Genomic DNA, 17,252 nt, shown 5'->3' on the forward strand with positions numbered 1-17,252 from the left:
CGTCGTGTGCCCACTGCAAGGAGGGGCCTTTGCACCTCTGCAAGAGGACCCCGTAGCTGGCTCGCAGGTTGGGAGGCACTGGCCCTTCACATACGAACTGATCATGATCAACTGGCATTCCTATCCAATAAACTTCATAAAAGGAAAATGTGAAATAATTGGCAATAATTAATTTGTACAATTTACTGATACCCAGTAGACCCAAAATATTTTTATCGGTAAGAATGGTGCAGTACGAATTAAGAGCATCAGTGGGCCTGGTCAGATGTCTGCAGCTGAGACAGCCGCCGCAGAGCGCGCTACTGCAGTGCCGTACTTCCCGTGATGACTTTGCAGTCTTCTCTCTCTCTCTCCGCCAGTCCACAATGTCAAAGAACTGTGTAAAGCTCCTCTGTGAAGATCCAGTTTTTGCAGAATATATCAAATGTATTCTGATGGATGAAAGGACCTTTCTTAACAACAACATTGTATACACCTTTCTGACCCATTTTCTTCTGAAGGTACGTGGTCTTTTAGCGATAAGTTTGATTTTCAAGAAACAGTGTCATATATGCTGTTTCAGTTTGGGATACTGTTTTCACAGTTCCATTTTTTTGTGCGGTTTAAAAAAAAATACATTCTTTTCACAGGTCCAAGGGCAGGTGTTTTCTGAAGCAAACTGTGCCACCTTAATCAATACTCTAATTACAAATCTAATAAATCAATATCAAAGCCTAGAATCTGACTTCAGCAACCAGAGGGTTGAAATTTCCAAAGCAAGCTCTACTTTAAATGGGGTGAGTTTTTTCGAAGCCATTCCTATACCGGCATCATTTAGGAGGCAGTTTATTTTCTATGGAAACACGTTCTCCCCCCATAAACAGCTTACGCACTTGGGTCTCCCAAGCAGGTGGTGGGGCCTGTAAGAACAGAAGGGGGTGTGGGGCAGCTTATTGTGGGGAGAAGAAAAGTAATGCCAAGTGCAGTAGGGTGAGTCGTGGAAAGGTTCTAACCCAGCAAAAGATTCCGTGTTACAGGGAGCAGCGCAGTGTTGTCATCTGCTTAGGTCAGATCTACGTTCAGGTCAGCGAATTAGTCGTGAGTGGGGAATTTCAGTAGTGTAAGTATGCTTAGAATTTGATCTTTTGGATGTTCAGAACGTGTTGAAGCCTCTGCTTATTGCACAGATCTCTCCCTGTGTGTAGGATGAATCAAATACGAGTTTGAAACAGGGCTAGTTCACTTTGTTTACTTCTGTGTTTTTAGGACCTCCGCGCACTTGCCTTGCTGCTTTCAGTGCACACTCCCAAACAGCTCAATTCAGCCCTGATTCCGACTTTACAAGAGCTTTTAAACAAATGTAGAACTTGTCAACAACAGAGGAACTCATTACAAGAGCAAGAAGCCAAAGAAAGAAAAACTAAAGGTTTGCCTTCTATAACGGTGTCACTCTAACTAAGGTTTCACAAACCTTCACAAAATTAACATAACGCATTGTTTTCTTACCACTGCAGGGTGGGCCAATTCTTGGCTCCAATCCCCCGCGCTACACAAGAAATATTATTTTATTATGGAGCTACAATTTTAGGCAATTGCATGAATTTTCTGTAAGGAACTAAGTATTGTATAAAGTACTATAGAGTATGGAAAAGGCTAAGAATGTGGAAGGCCCATTACTTGGATGTACGGTACGAGAATTTATGAGCATTTCCCTAAGGGAGCTTTCCTTTTTCTTACAGACGATGAAGGAGCTACTCCTGTAAAGAGAAGACGGGTCAGCAGTGATGAGGAGCACACTGTCGATAGCTGTCTCGGTGATATAAAAACTGAACCCCGGGAGGCGTTGACCCCAACGAGCACTTCAGATAACGAGACACGGGACTCTTCGATCATTGATCCAGGCACTGAGCAAGATCCTCCTTCCCCTGAGAACAGTTCTGTCAAAGAGTACAGAATGGAAGTCCCATCTTCATTTTCAGAAGACATAATGTTAGCGACGCGGTCACAGCACACGGAAGAGCAGTCAGGAAATGGTAAATTTGAAGAATGCAAAGAATTTAAAGACCTGCAGCCTTCCAAGGATTCCATTGGAGCCGAGGAGGACTCAGAGTTTCCTTTCACATCGATTTCGGCAGTTTTATCTGACCTCGCAGATTTGCGAAGCTGCGATGGCCAAGCCTTACCACCCCAGGACCCTGAAACGAGTTTAGCAATCAGTTGTGGCCATTCCAGAGGACTTTTTAGTCACATGCAGCAGCATGACATTTTAGACATCCTGTGTAGGACCATTGAGTCTACGATTCATGTGGTCACAAGGATATCTGGAAAAGGAAACCAAGCTGCTTCTTGACATTAGATGGAGCATGTCTGCTTTTAAGTCCTTTTTTTTTTTTCCTTCCCCCCGAAATGCTGTTTGTATAAGTTTTGCTTATTTCTGTTTTGTGCTTCAGTTTGTCCAGTGCTCTCTGCTTGAATGGCAAGATAGATTTATATGCTTAATTCTTGGTCAGGCAGAACTCAGATTTTTCTTTTTTTTTTTTCTTTTTTTTTCCTTTTTTTTTTTTTTGCATCTACCGTACACTTTCTTAAAGGGCAATCAGATAATGGGTATGTTTTATGTAATTAAGAGTTCACTGTAGTGGCTTTCATTTAATATGGCTGTCTGGGAGAACAGGGCCTCCTTGCCCTGTATGATGTAATTTAAACTTATGGCATTTTTACTGTGTATAATATGGTGTCCTCTGTGCCAGTTTTGTACCTTATAATAGAGGCAGATTGCCTCAGATCGCTGTGGTTCTTATTATCAAAATTAAGTTTACTTGTATACTAAACAACCACAAGAAATTTGATTCTGTAAAGAATCCTCTTTAGCTGTGGCCTGGCAGTATATATATGGTGCTTTATTTAACAGAATACCTGTGGAGGAAATAAAGCACACTTGATGTAAAATTAATTGTTTTATTTTTATTGACATGATCGATTGCTATTCTGTGCACTTCATTAAACTGATTGTGATGACTTTTCATTTGTTTATAATATGTTGCTTCAGTCTTTGGATTTCTCATCAAAGACGACTTCGATGATGAAATGTATATAATTGATGTAAATCTTCGTCCTTTTCTGGTTTACTTTGCATGAATGTTCAGTCACGTGGCTGAGAGGGAGTGGTGGTGGTTGACCTTTTTTCCCCATTACATTAGAAGGTGAAGTAGTGTCAGCAGCCCAGAGAACTTTTCATTTCATTTCCCGAATTTTAACCTGCGTTAAGTCGTATTTTTCTCCTGCCCCCTTTGCAGACCCGACTTCCTTTTTTCTCGCCGTCCCCGGGGCCCGCTCCATCCGGCCGCGCTCCCTCGCCAGCTTCTGCACCCTCTGAAATGCTGGAATGACTTTATCATCTTTCCCTGTCGCATTTCCTCCTGGTACTTCTGAGCAACAGCCATTTCCTATGTGATCTTTTGGACTGTCAATGATACTGGTTTTAATATCTGATTAAACTCCATTTTCAGCTTCATTTTCCAGTTGCTTAGCTCATTTGTTTTTCTACTGTCTTCATAATACATCTTGGTCTTTTCTTCCAAATTCCTTCATTCTGTCTACTATGTAATGTAATTTAGCATCATTTGCTTCTCTGCAATTCTATTATAGGATGCTTTTCTGAATCTACTGGTTTTACCTTCTGTAATTAGTAATTTCAGTCTTTAAAGTTTACACTTTATATTCCCCTTTATTAGCACTTTTATTCCTGTGTTTACAGACACTATATTGATGCTGGTGAGTGCTTAAGTTGGTCTTCTTATTATTCAGCCATGAAATAATTATGTTTTCACTCTCTTTAGGAATGATTTTATTACCCTTTCTGATCAACTTCTCCATAGATTGTAACTTCAGAGAAATCATCAATAGCTTCTAAGCAAAACTTTTACATAATGACCATCAGAAGTCATCTGTCAAGTCTTCTACTGAGCCTCCTATTTTGCGGTTGGGTTAAGATGTCTTCAGGAAGATACGCGCCTATCGATCTAAAAATATTCAAGAGCTGAAGCAGCCATTACAACCCTTTGGTGAGTAGTCTCAGTTAATTTCTCTTATTAAAAACGTGCATCTGGTTTTTGGTATGTCGTCTGACTTCGGCTTTCAGCTACTGCACTTCAGCTTCTCACACAGGACGAGATCACACCATCGTCGTTACTACAGAGTGGGATTCTGTCTTTTGTGACCTTTTTTTCTCATTATTTCCAACTCCCTTTTTGAAGTATACCCAAGTATACACAGCATTTACTAATGATTTCATAAATGAAACATGAGTAAGTAATACACTCTTCTTCCTCTTCTGTGTTCCCAGGTGAACATTAGCCCGTCTGTGTTCAGCTGCTCACTGACTATCCACTAGGTCCGTTAAGTTATTGGTAGGGTTTTTTCCCCTACAGACCTGTATATGTGATTTGCAAATGCTGTTAGTGGTAATTTTGTATTTTATTGTCAATTATTTTCTCAGAAATAGCTGACTGGCCATTTAGAATCCCAGTAGAAGTCTGTTTATAACAGTTTTCCCTTAACAAGGACTCTGGGAGGTTACAATTCGGTATTGTGTTTCAGTGATGCGGGATGTTGGCTTCTGGTGGTTCCCAAAGCAAAGCACCTCGACCCAACAGGAGACGCATCCTATGTATGAGCTATGCTAGGCCAGCCGTTCCCTTTGCAGCCCCTTCAAAAAGGTAATCATATTTGACAGGCGAATAAAAACCATGTTGCTTAGCTTTAATGAAATTATTATCCTGGAGTTCTAAACTGACTGCATTTAATACTACTAGATTTTCTATTATTTTGCTCAAAAATTGTGTCAAGATTACCAGAAGTACAGTTATTCTTCCTGCTCTTCCTTTGCATTACCTTCTAACTTCCACCTTGAATTGAGTATTCCTGCAATTTTTACTGGGAATTTTTTCCCAGTATTCTGGTTTTTAAACAAAAATAAGCAGTACCTGCACAAGCTTGTCTCCTCTTCCATATCCTTGGTTGCGCCTGTTTCTTCATCCTCCTCCATGTCCCTCACTTTACATGTTCTGTAAGTCATGATTCCTTCCATAGTATTCCCCCTTTTACTTCAGATCCATTTTCTAGTTTGTATTTCTTTCCCCATCTTTGAAAACCCCATCTTTAACTGGCTTCCTCAGTCTCCTGAAGCTTTTCTTCTCTTCCCACCTCTCATTTCCTCCTGGAAATCCCACCTCCCATTTAACTCCTTCAAATTTAAGCTTTTAAAATGCATTCTCCTTCCACTGTCCTCACTCCGCGTAGTCCCTAACAGCCAGCCTCTGCCTCCTGGACTCAAAACTGTTAAGCCCATCCTCTGTACTGATTTTTGGCTATCATCTTACGGATCATGTCTTTTGTGTGGAATTATTTATTTTTCCTTTTGGCTTTCTCGGAGACCAGGTGGTTGTCCAGAATCTTACTCTGTTAAGCAAGCACTACATAGCGAACAAAACGGTCTTTCCCTGTTTCTGCTTTCATACTGCTCGCTCTCCCTGGAGTGTCTTCTGTCCTCATCAGTCTCCTTAAAACACATCAATTTGAGCATACTTCCCACAAACGCTCTGCATCTGTGCCCACTCCTAAAAGCAGGAAAAAGAAAAAACTTTTGTCATACTAGGAAAATTTCAGGACAGGGAACTCTTCACAGGGACTTACTCAGAAAACAAACTACGTTTATGATACTGTAATTTCATTATGTATGATACCACCATGTCATCGTCATCGTACTCTCACTAAGTGATACGCAATTCCTGACTCTGCTCTATCCAGCTCAAGGGCAGAGAATAACACGTGGTTTAACATTTTGTGGTTTTACTTAACTCTTGGAGACCCTGTAAGAAATGTTAGCACTCAAGAATAAATTGTTTTGCCTCCCTAAGATGATGATTGCCCCCTTCATGCTCTGGCTGGCTGATAGCACTAGAAATCCTCCTGAAGGCCGCCTCCTACAAGTAAAATGAACTGTGATTTTTCTTATTTCCAAAATACCTGTGTGCAGAAATTGAATTTTCCCGTTGCCAGTACAGCACTGTTGTCAGCTAAGTTCCGGCACATACAGTGAAGATGGGAAGAGGGCAAGAATGCTGGTGAAGCAGAAAGAAAAAATGTCCTTTATTTTTTTGCCTGCAAGGCCAGTCAGTCAGGGGCTGTGTGTGGGTGTGAAAGCTGTCTGCCCGTTTCTTACGCTAGGCTGGCCTACAAGCAGGATGAACAGGTAGGTGCTTCATGTTTTTTACTTCAGCAAGCTTGTGCATGTTGTCAGACTTACAGCTGTGCAGGCACGAGGGAAGGAGAACGCTGAAGATGACATGTCATCTCCAGTTCACTGCCCTTTCCTTAAAGAGGAAACGAGGGCTGGCTGTGGCTGCTCCTCCTCGGGGTCTGGGCAGTCCCACACCTGGGAGCGAGTGGTGCAACTCCAGAAACACAAGTCACTTCTTTTTTAACACTGATAATTGGCAATTGGTCCAGCTGATTATCCTGCTAGGGGAAGAGACAAGAAAATTCAAACTAGCAAAACATGCAAGTAGTGGGCACTTGTGACCCTCGGATGGAAGGGGGGTTGGTTAGTCAGCAGAGAAGTGCTGGGGCTGCAGGGTGCACCATGTGACGGAGCTTGTAATTAGATCTAACAGCCTACTCTCAGATACTAAATTGTGACAAAAATCTCTTCGACTGTCTACACACAAAACTGCTTAGCCTGCTGATCTCTGTCTTAAACCTAGATTTTCTGTTTCTATTTAAAAGTTGCCCCTTCATCGACCAATACTCCAAATAATTTTTGATTCAAAATGTTAGGCTCTTTGTCCTTGAATATTTAGCAAAAAAAGGTAACTGTATTTTGAGCATTTGGAAAAAGATGCTAAGACATGCCATTTCTCAAGAGTCTGTTCTCCACCCGCCGCCTGGACACCTAAAAGACAAGCAATGCAACAGGCAGCAACCAGTCTGGCTGGCTGGTCCTGTTACTACAACAAACCTCTCCTAAGTTCAAAGGGCATAACTGACTGCAGACTTCTCAGGGAAGACCTCGCCTGTAGAGAAGAGCAGCCCATCTTTATCTCCTGGATGATGTAAATTTAGGTGTGGTAAGGTTGGCATCCTGTAAAAATAAATTACATATAGGACTCAACCTCTATACAGACTCATTTAGTTTGGCAGTATCAGTTAGTGGAGAGAATAAACTGCATGTAAAATCACGTATTTTATTGAGCCAACCACATTTTCCAAAGGCAGCTTGCCCTTTTTTTGGTCAATTGGTTTCAAACTGCATACCTAATTCATACACTTTATATAAAGCATTGAGAACTAAGTTATCCTTGCTAACCTCAATGTGGTTTAATTAAAAGTAACAATTCTTTATTTTTCAATATCCCAACTACGCTCCTGTCAAATTTTTCTAATAAACAGTTGCTCACTTTAATTTGAGCTACAGCCTTGCAGAGGGCCGTAAGTCATCTCAGTGGAAGGTTTACAGAATTGCAAAAGGAAAAGCAGTATTACTGTTTGTTTCTTCCAAAATAAATTTCACACTGAGGTCAAGTAAGGGAGTACAGTGCATGCAGACTTAATAGCGGTAACCGTCATACCAACCAGAATTACATGACGTTGTTAATTATCTTTCCTTGAAACTGTCTATAGTTAGAAACAAATTCAGTCTGCAATCTTAAGTAGTATTTGAAGAGGCTGTAAATTATATCCCCCACATTTCTCGAAAGATCAGATGTAGCGACAGTTTTATAATCCTTTTCAGTTCACCTCTGATGGGAACCCCATCTCCTAGAGAGATTTAATTTTGCCACTTGATACAATGAGTATCAACGCACCGCAAATGCTTGCTATTGATGCATGTAGCTTACCTACCTAGGACGGCAGTACTTTACTGCAGCTGAACCATTATTACCCTCTGAAGTTGCACGCAAGCAGAACAGAGCTCAGTTTCCCCAAATAAAGCTGTTTATGTACATAGCCTGACTTAGTCACCACCTCATTCACTAAAAATCCATAAATAATGCTTAAATTATATACAGTATCATAGAAGTGGGCCTTTATTCTTCCCACAAATAAATAACTTTTTTTAAAAAACCAAATGGTACCAAAGTATAAAAAGTAATGCCCTAACAAAACTACAGTGCTGTTATCATTCCATGTTGTCTTTGGATTGCTGCAGTAAAATACGTATTTCTTCAAAATACTGCTTCTTCCAGCATTGTCTTGTACTATCTTCGTTAGAGACGGGAACTCCTTTGCACTCTAACTGCAGTTCTGTTTGAGCAGCCAGATCCTTGAAATTCAAAGCAACTGTTGCATAATGTTCTGAAGGAAGAAAATACAACATTTCAGTAAAGTGGTTTTTAAAGGATTACATTTGTTGTTCCTAATTTTTGCCCGCGTCTGAGTGAAGCCTCTTTTCGCAGATGTAAGTGAGCTTCCTGTCAGCAAGGCTGTCAACTGTCATCTTTGTTCCTTCTCCCTGCAAAGTGTCAGCCTCTGTTAGTTAGAGGTGCTCAAAAAGACTCACCGTCAGGCCAGCTTCTACACCTCCACTTCAGGACAATTCTCTGGCTCGGGACCTGTAAAGGAGAGAAGGTGGTTCTCCTCACTGGTGTTTGAGATAACTGACATTACAACTACTCCGTGCCAATTCTCCCGTGACAAATAAGAGGAGCATTATCTTATGTAATAGTAACCACATGCACATAAATAATACAAAGACTGGTTTTGGGTTTGTATTTGTTTTTAAATAAACTGTTTTCATCAAGCGCTTAGCTTGCTACATTCCACTGTTTTGTTTTTCCTATGGGAGAAGGTCAGGCTGATTAGTTACTTGAACATAAAACATTGCTTTTCTTGCAGACCTTGAAATGGGCACCAGGAAGAGTCACATTTTCACCTCTGTAATTTGTAAGCATGACAGAGTACGCCCCTGACTTTCCGTTCAGCAATCCAGCCTGCCTGAATGTACAACTGGGCTCCTGTGGGAAGGGGAGGTCCTGCTTCACCATAAGCATATGCATTAAAGTGGCTGAAGTTTGGTCTAAATCAGACTCTTTGTTTTCATGAAGCCGATAAGAAGTTTGTATTTTGATTGTTTCATATAAATAGTTTCTTATCTAATTGCAAAGGTTGATGAATATAACCGGCTTCCATCATGGGATGTTACCACTGAAGCCAAGCTAAGGTGGAAGAGTTCTGCAGCGTGTGTGTTTCTAGACCAAGCCCTTCCTGGAGTCAACAACAAATTTTATTAGGTTGAACTGAGATTCCAATTTTCCAAGGCTTTGCTCTTTTAAAAATTGTCCCGTTGTCAGTGATACTTACTGCCGGTCGTCTAGGTGGACATAAGATACCAAGTCAAAGCTCAGCAACAGTGAAAATGGTTTTTCAGAGGTTTCAAAAAGGGAGCTGAGCTCTAATTATCAATTTTTTTCCCTTCTATTTGCAAAAGCATTCAAGTCGGGGAGCGTATAGCATTTGCCCTGAATAGAACAGAGATCACTTCTCCAGTTACAGGAAGAACTGATAGGGATTTGGGAGATACACCTTACACCTGCTTTCTCAGTCCTCCTAGTAAAAAAGGATGGTGCTGAGCGTTTTCTCCATTAGGTGCAGTCGGTGCCTGCTCTTTTGAGGGGGAAGAAAAATCGCACAACATAATAGCAATTTTTAGGCTTTGAAATAGAGGAACTGAATATGCATTAGAGAAGCTGAAGTGTCAGAAACTTATGGTACATTTTAGCTGAGAGAAGCAGCTAACATCCCCCCCACACCCCACCGCCCCCCATTTTTAAAGTGCAAAGTAGGAGCTTTTTACCAATTCTGCATATTCACCGCTGACACAGCCATCAAACATCTGAAGTTTGCCTCCTTTCTCAGCCTCAATCACGGCAGGACATTTAGAAAACTTCTGTACCAGCTAGCAAAAGAAGAATACAGCACACATCAGTTAAGTGGAAATCTGTACTGATACATAATGCGCCGTATTATGAGACAAGGGAGGTTTGCTGAAGAAATTAACTAAATGGTAATATAGGCAAGAGGGTTTTTTTAAGCACTGATCAGGCTTTTCATTTTATACAGCAGGCCACCGAGCTCTGTGGTAGTGGCAGGGGACAGTGAGGTGACAACATAAATGCTGAGAAACCTGGAGTTTTAAATACAAGGCCCAGTAAAGACTCTAGTCCCCTGCAAGGGGCATGGAGAAAGCACATACCTACATCTATAGACACACGACTGGCTGTTACAAGCTCTGGAAATGAGGGCTACGGAGCAGGAGCACTAGGAAGGTGCAGAGGAGCTGCTGAGAGCCGTTACTGTTTCCCTCTGGTAGTGCGGGGATTATAATTCAAAGTTCTCTGATACCAACCTGGGGTCTTTCGAAGGACAACCCCCCCCAAATTAGTAATTTTATATTTCATACCCTATAAGCAACAGTATCATTGCATCCATTAGTTAATGTAATTAACCTGTAAGCAGTGGATAACAACAGTGTCATCATTGAGCCCTTCAGGCTCCTGAACAACAAGTACCCACATTTTTAAAAAAAAAAAAAAAACAAAAAAAAAAGAAATCAAAAACCAACAGAAAAGTGCGCCAAAGGCGAGCATGACCAAGCTACGTACTACGTACAACCTACATAAAGCTGAAACTTCACTTTGTTTAGTTGGCTTGTCTTCCTACTAAGGTAACAACAGGCAAAAAAGAAAAAACAAGAAGGTCTAAGCCACCCTAATAAGCTCTCATTAAAAAGCTAAAAGCAGAGTGACCCTACTGCCACCTTCTAGTGCTTTCTGATTGCTAGCGCCAGAACGTGACAAGTTGTTGTCAACCACCGAGCCTTTGTTCCTTGGTAGGAGACCAAACTGACACACTGCTGCAGCAACTGCCAACTCCTTTTGCGTTTTCCCCACTGAAATTCCACAGTGGCTTAAAAGGTGAAGCTGTTCAGCAAAACCTGAAGAGCCAATAAAGACAATCAGATTTACGAATGTTTAGTGAGGTTACGAGAAAAGGGTGCCACACGAGGCCTTCCGTTTCTGCACGATCACATCCCTCCATTTCATGTACTTAAGGAGTATTCGCTGTGCTTGACACTATGAATGTATGTGACACACTACTTGCACAACTATTCAGATGTAACAGCAGCCACATCAAGTTACATTGCCTACTGAAAGTATCACTTACTTCCTTAGTTGTGAAGACACTATAAAGTTCGTCCGCTGGAGAGTTGAAGATTTCTCTCATAAATATCTTCACTGTTGGAATTTTTACACCAAGTATATCCAAAGGCTGTGGTGAAACAGAATCCTGCAAAGCAAAAAAATATTCGTGTGAATGATCAAACACTTAACAGTCCTGCCATTCCAGAACTTGTGTTACCTGTGCATTCTTAAACATGCTGTGTTGTGAATATACATTACTTATTACAACATACTTCCATATTTACTGAACAGTAGTATTAATCGGAATTTACTAAATTAAGTGAAAAACTCTCTGTGATTCACTCCAGAGACGCCTGAAGCTAACTGTAGACTGAGGGAAGCGATCCATGCAGGTGAATTCCAGCTTCACCGTGTTGAAGGTACAGCCGTTAGGGAACAAAGCATGAAGGGGAACATAAATGCTGCTGTCCCCCTCCCGCGGCCGGCAGACCCGTGCCCAGGACCTGTGACGGGTCATTTCTGGATTACAGGCCCTGATTACAGCCACGAGGAGGCAGTTCCACCCCAAAGGCTTTCACTTTTGCAGGTAATCGCAGGAATCTGCAACTGTTAACACAGCAAAATCTGTAGGGACTACATTTACGGTAAAATTAAACTTGTACAACACTTAAAGCTGACATACTTGCACGGTGTTCCCACTTAGTTTTCGCTCAGCAGCCAGCTCCTGCCCAACAGTAGCTTTTGTTGGCAGAATCATTCCCAAGGTAAACTCTGTAATAAAGAAAAGCACTTTTCAGTATGACACTGAGCTGTACAACCCCCCTGACACTTAGGCATGTAGTGAAGATTGCTGGCCAAAACTGTGGAGAATGAGGGAAATGTGTAGAATGGGAGCACAGAACAGGACAGACACCTCCAATCCCGTTTCCCCACCTTACCCGTAGGTTTTTATTAGCAACAGAGTCTAACAGCAATTTCCCTTAAAAACACAGGGTTTTGAAAGTTACCTGACCCAAAATTAGTAACATCTGCCCATTAAGGAATGCACCATCTCCACAAACTTCTAACAGTACAGCAGAGAAATGACCAGGTGAGGGTTGGGCCTTGCTTTGCTGGCCAACCAGTCAGCCTGCAGGTCTTAGTGATCGCTGCGGTCAGTACGTGTAACGCAACACAGCCTGGGCCACTACAGAAACTTCTGGACACTACCACGTTTGATAGCAATCGAGATTTTGACTGGTAGGACTGACTAACTTCATCTCGGCTGGTGACAATCACAAATAAAAACAATACAAACCCAAGGACTTGTCAATATATTACCGGTCTATTCAAGAAAAAAGAACGGCATAAAAACATACCTAACACACTGGTTTCATTTACCTGTTTTAAGTGCTTTCAGATAATCTCTCAGGGCCTCTCTGACTTTTGTGGTTCCTTCAGTTCTCATAAGGTCCTTCAGAACATCGCCTTCACCTTTCTTTTTGCTAACGTTTATCTAGAAACAAAAATTACAAGATCTAAGAGGCGTCTAAGCATGAGCCTTTTGGGTTCTGGCAACAAAGGAAAGTATTTTGGCTTTGACTACTGTGTTCAGAGGACAGCTGCAGTTTCAATTTCATTATCTTCTCAGTTTATCCTACCTTTGCTAAAAATAAGTCCTCTTGGGTTTTGACTTAAATAAATGTAGCATCTCATCTCCACAGTAGCTTTGTCACGTTCATCAACTACAGAGTTGCCTACTACACAGCAGAGGCTGAGGAATCTGTGGAAGCCACAGTATCAACTGCTACAGAGCCAACAAGGAGATTCCTTAAGTTCTCAGGTTTTGGTGGGGTGGTTTGTTTTTAAGGCTACAAACAAGCAGAGTTCTCAAATTTGTAGTTAATATATTGTCACAAATAGTAATTAGCAAAAAAGATTGTGCACATTCCTAGTAGGTAAATTTCAGAACAGAGGTAAGCTGTTATTCCAAGTTAAAAAACAAAAACATGAAATAAACTATCCAAATGTAATTATCCCACTTGATCACAGCATAAATCAAAACATGATGCCTAGACGTTGATTAATGCTTTATTTAAGAATTCTGAACCTATACAGCCATATCAGTATTTCACACCTACCTCTGTATCATCTACCTCATTTTCTTCTGACAGGTTAGGAATTTCAACAGATCCCTTATGTTTCTCACCAGACTCTTTCACTGTACCTGTATTAACATAATGAATTCTTAAATGCATTATTAAAAACTATTTCCCCCGTAGCGTAGAGTTTTATGCTTGGAAGTTAGTCGTACAAAACTGTTATTTGAAGCAAGTTGCCTAGAATTTAATTTAAAGGAAATAGATAGCAACCAAGTGTCTCAAACGTGTCACCGTACTTTCATAGTAAACTATTCTCAGAACTGTATTTTCCTGTCTAGATGCATTAAGATATGTACACGCACACAGGCACCTCTTCTCACTCTGCACGTTTTGCACTACCGCTCTGCTCTCACCTTCACTTGTCAGCTGTTCTCATACTCTCTGCTTAACAACAACTTACGTCTGCCCACACGGAACGTCAATCTAAAAGGGGCAGGGGAAAAATAACCTCCTCTTCCCCTAAACTTGTCTGCCCTTTATTTAGAAGCTCCCCAGAATGCTAACTATTCCTTCCTGAATATCTGAAAAGCTCCCAACATACAGGCATGTTACCATAAAACATATGTATGTATAATGGACAGGTATACAACTGACATTTTTTAAAAATAGGAAGCTTCACATGGAAATTTTTTAGAACACTCGTTCTTACTCTTAATGGCTTTACTGTGAACTGCCAGTAATCACTGTACAGATCAGAAAGACTTTGTGAGAACAGAAATTACACTCCGCTTCTGCATCCTTCTGGGGAAAGGCCCACCCTCACTTACCTACACAGCTCTATAAACGTGTTCTGGGCTATCAACCCTCGACTGTACTTCTTTGCCTCACACCTTACAGTGAAAAGACTGAATTTAAGGTCTGACTCTTTTTTTTTTTTTCAGTACACTGAAGACTCTTCCCTCTTGCCTTGCAAAAGCATTTCGTTATTTAAATTCATTCACTATTTAGATCATGTTAAAATCTCTGTAGAAAGCTATAGCAGAAAGATGCAGCTCTACCCCAAATCTAGGCATCTTCATGTTGTTTTATCAGCCTGCCTGTCAAAACATACAAAACGACAAGCTTCATCAGTCTATCAGCAAAACTCTAAAGGACAAACAACCCAGTGTTAAGCATGACTGCAAAAGGGGAATTATCATGAAGGTAGATGTAATATTTCTTTGGATTTCCTCACCTTCAAAGGAGCTAGCTAGATCCAGCTAACTACGTAACATCACTCTCCTTTCACTACTTTTAATTACTACCCCGAGACAACCACCATGCTATAGGGGGGCACTATGCCCGGACATACCCCAACGTGCTACCGGTCAAGATGACAGTGAAGTACACAAACAAACGCTCAGAGGTTTCTTAGCAAGACAAAGAGTGAGTGATGGCAGAGTACGGTGCAAAGATCCCTTCCTAGTCAGGACCTAAGTCAAGGAAGCATACCGCAATATGCGAAGTCTGTTAATCCAGAAGTAGCCAGCCACATCCACGCAGGGAAAGGCTAAATGAGAAGACCTCTCTCGGGCTTCTCAAAGTCTCCCAGGAGAACCTGTTAGATCCAGTATGAAGCCATGTGAACTAGTTAACTGCATCGTTAAAACACTTCTGGGCCCAACACAAATCACATGCAGCCATCTCAATTTGATCTTCACTGCTTTCTTCCAGCTCCAGGATTAGTCCAGGCAAAACCACCTAACATTTTCTTTGTAAGAAAGTAAAGCAAATCTTATTTTCAGCTACCCTCCCCAAAAAGGAAGTCCAAGCATGCAAAAAGAAGTTTTTAGGAGCAAAATATAAACCTGACTTCTATCCATTCAGCTCATTTTATTAACAATTTTCACAACTCAAAGATTCACAAACAACACAGGCCAGACAACAAATTTAAATTCATAAACCTAGTAGATAAGTATTTTTTTCCCCTTCAAAAAATTGTTTGTCCAATGGATTCATGCAGATGGTATCTGTGCTGGACAGCGAAGCCCAACCAGTTAACAAACAGAGCTGGTTGTTCAACCAGCCTCTTACCTAGGCAGAACGTTGGTACAGCTTTGCATGTCTACTGTCACTGTAATGTAGGCAAAACTATTACCTTTTTCTCAAACAAACAAAGTATTTTTTTGAATCCCATGGAACTCCAATAACAGACCTAAGAATAAATTATTTTTTTGTTTCCTGCTAATCTGGTATTTTAGAAAATTAGTAGTGAAAACACACGTCCCAAAGACGTACCTATAAACCCACTGCTGAAATACCTAAGTTTTAAAAGGACATACATGTTTTCATAAAGCTTCCATCACAATGTAGAATAAGCCATTAAAATCCTCATTACATCTTCAAGCAAATGACAGAACAGCCATTTTGCTCAATTTTAGTGCCATTACGTACCCTTAGCTCCTCACCTTCTTGTTGCTCTGCAATCTAAGTTGCTATGGGCAATGTTTTTCCAACATTGGACTTTCCAAACCGGGTGCAAATTTCAGGATTTATATCACTTTGTCCTTATGTATCCACATTCTAATCCCCTTCAAAGCTAAGCTCTCAAAGACATTATCCACTCACTGCAACACCGAACCGAGCAAAGTACCTAATGCAAATTAAACACTGAAAAGAAGGAAGACCTAGCACAGGAAAAAGAATTGAAAGAATTTGTATAGAAATACAAACAAAATACTGCATCTGCCTACTTCTAAGCTTTATACACCGAAATAAAACCAACAAAAACAAACTAACCAGTGTTTAAAACTTGGATTATTTTAGCTTATCTAAAAAAAACCCCACAACCAAAAGCTGATTACAATTATTTAAACTGCACTGATATAAACTGCATGACAGAATATAACATTTACCTTCCTCTCTGTTAACATTTAGATCACAATTTTAAGTATGTTCTCAATTTATAACACACTTGTAACACTTAAAATATAGTTAACCATCAATGCAAACAAAAATAAATAAAAAATAGTCCTTCTTTAAGTTATCACGGGAGCAGACATCAATTCCAAATCTGTTCAAACAGAAGCACCAGTCTCAGCATCAAAATAAACATTAATGTTCCAGTCAGCCAAACCAGGAAAGAGTCACGAAGAACTGCGCTGGAAAGGGCACCATCAGAAGAAGTGCAAAATGCAGAAAAGTGCAGACAGCCCGCTCCAGCAGCTAACAGCATTACCTGAAACGCTGATCGAGCGACTACAGCCCTCTTTTGGGGCACAGGAATTAAGAGGAAAAAAATTAAGTATGGCCGTTGGTACTCCCACCTCCGAGGGTAACAACCAAGGCCTGAAAAATAAGTACAGTATTTGGGTCAGGAACAGCCTGTCATTTAGCATTACGATACCCAGGTACAATTTCCCCTGCAGGCACTTTTTATGAGCTCTTCCTGCTTCTTACTCCAACGCAAGAGACGCTCCGCAATTTGCCATCAAGTTTGAGGCATCTAACAAACGGAAAGAATTCCTTGATGTTACCAAAAGATACATTATCAGGTCAGTCTGCAATTAAAGAGCTCGCCATAGGACAAGGACAGCAGAGGACAAACCTCCAAGAGCTGGGGTTGCAAGCGGAGGCAGCACAACAAAAACGCACGGGCACAGCCCCTGTTATCCCAGATCATGAGGAATTATTTCTAGTGTCCTATTCCCACCAAACAGTTTTTCCTCATGGCATTCATTATCCCCAATGTAAACCACACTGAATTTCTGGGAACATCTGCACTTTTACACTTCTTAGGTTCTCCTTTTTCCTGCTATCAACATGCGTTAAGCACACAAGTGTAATTTGTGCACATGGGGAAACGAAAACAACTCAACCGCGCTGCTGTAAGCAACGCATGTCTCAACACAATAAAAGTATTTACTTCTTGCAAAGCAAAACGAGTAATACTGCGCTGATACGCTGTTAAAGCCACACTAAAAAACGTGCATCGTACAAAAAAATCGGGTGA

General features: G+C 40.9%; 2 protein-coding genes across 2 annotated transcripts in view; one reads left to right on the forward strand and one right to left on the reverse strand.

Moving 5' to 3' along the window:
• LOC104168336 (ubiquitin carboxyl-terminal hydrolase 34-like) overlaps positions 1-2,329 on the forward strand; it is an 8,772-nt gene extending 6,443 nt beyond the window's left edge. Inside the window, exons 7-10 of the mRNA XM_009708903.1 lie at positions 360-500; positions 630-776; positions 1,246-1,405; positions 1,719-2,329. Coding sequence (XP_009707205.1) covers positions 360-500; positions 630-776; positions 1,246-1,405; positions 1,719-2,329 — 1,059 coding nt within the window. The remainder of the gene's footprint in view (positions 1-359; positions 501-629; positions 777-1,245; positions 1,406-1,718) is intronic.
• Positions 2,330-8,043: 5,714 nt separating this feature from the next.
• AHSA2 (AHA1, activator of heat shock 90kDa protein ATPase homolog 2 (yeast)) lies at positions 8,044-13,417 on the reverse strand. The gene is made up of 7 exons (XM_009708904.1): positions 13,301-13,417; positions 12,561-12,675; positions 11,863-11,951; positions 11,203-11,325; positions 9,833-9,934; positions 8,540-8,591; positions 8,044-8,334 (listed from the first exon to the last, which is right to left on the reverse strand). The coding sequence occupies exons 1-7, from the start codon at positions 13,415-13,417 to the stop codon at positions 8,159-8,161; spliced, it is 774 nt and encodes a 257-aa protein (XP_009707206.1). The 3' UTR covers positions 8,044-8,158.
• Between the last annotated feature and the right edge of the window lie 3,835 nt (positions 13,418-17,252).

The sequence above is a fragment of the Cariama cristata genome, unplaced genomic scaffold (genome assembly GCF_000690535.1).
Source record: "Cariama cristata isolate BGI_N322 unplaced genomic scaffold, ASM69053v1 scaffold8041, whole genome shotgun sequence".
NCBI classification, from domain to species: Eukaryota; Metazoa; Chordata; class Aves; order Cariamiformes; family Cariamidae; genus Cariama; species Cariama cristata.

Bases quoted from the DNA above. Each gene is read 5' to 3' on its own strand.
- AHSA2 (XM_009708904.1), bottom strand. From the start codon at position 13,417: ATGCATTTAAGAATTCATTATGTTAATACAGGTACAGTGAAAGAGTCT. The intron at 12,676-13,300 runs GTAGGTGTGAAA...TTTTGTTTCTAG, and splicing joins ATGAGGTAGATGATACAGAG to ATAAACGTTAGCAAAAAGAA. The intron at 11,326-11,862 runs GTATGTCAGCTT...TTTGCTTTGCAG, and splicing joins TAAGTGGGAACACCGTGCAA to GATTCTGTTTCACCACAGCC.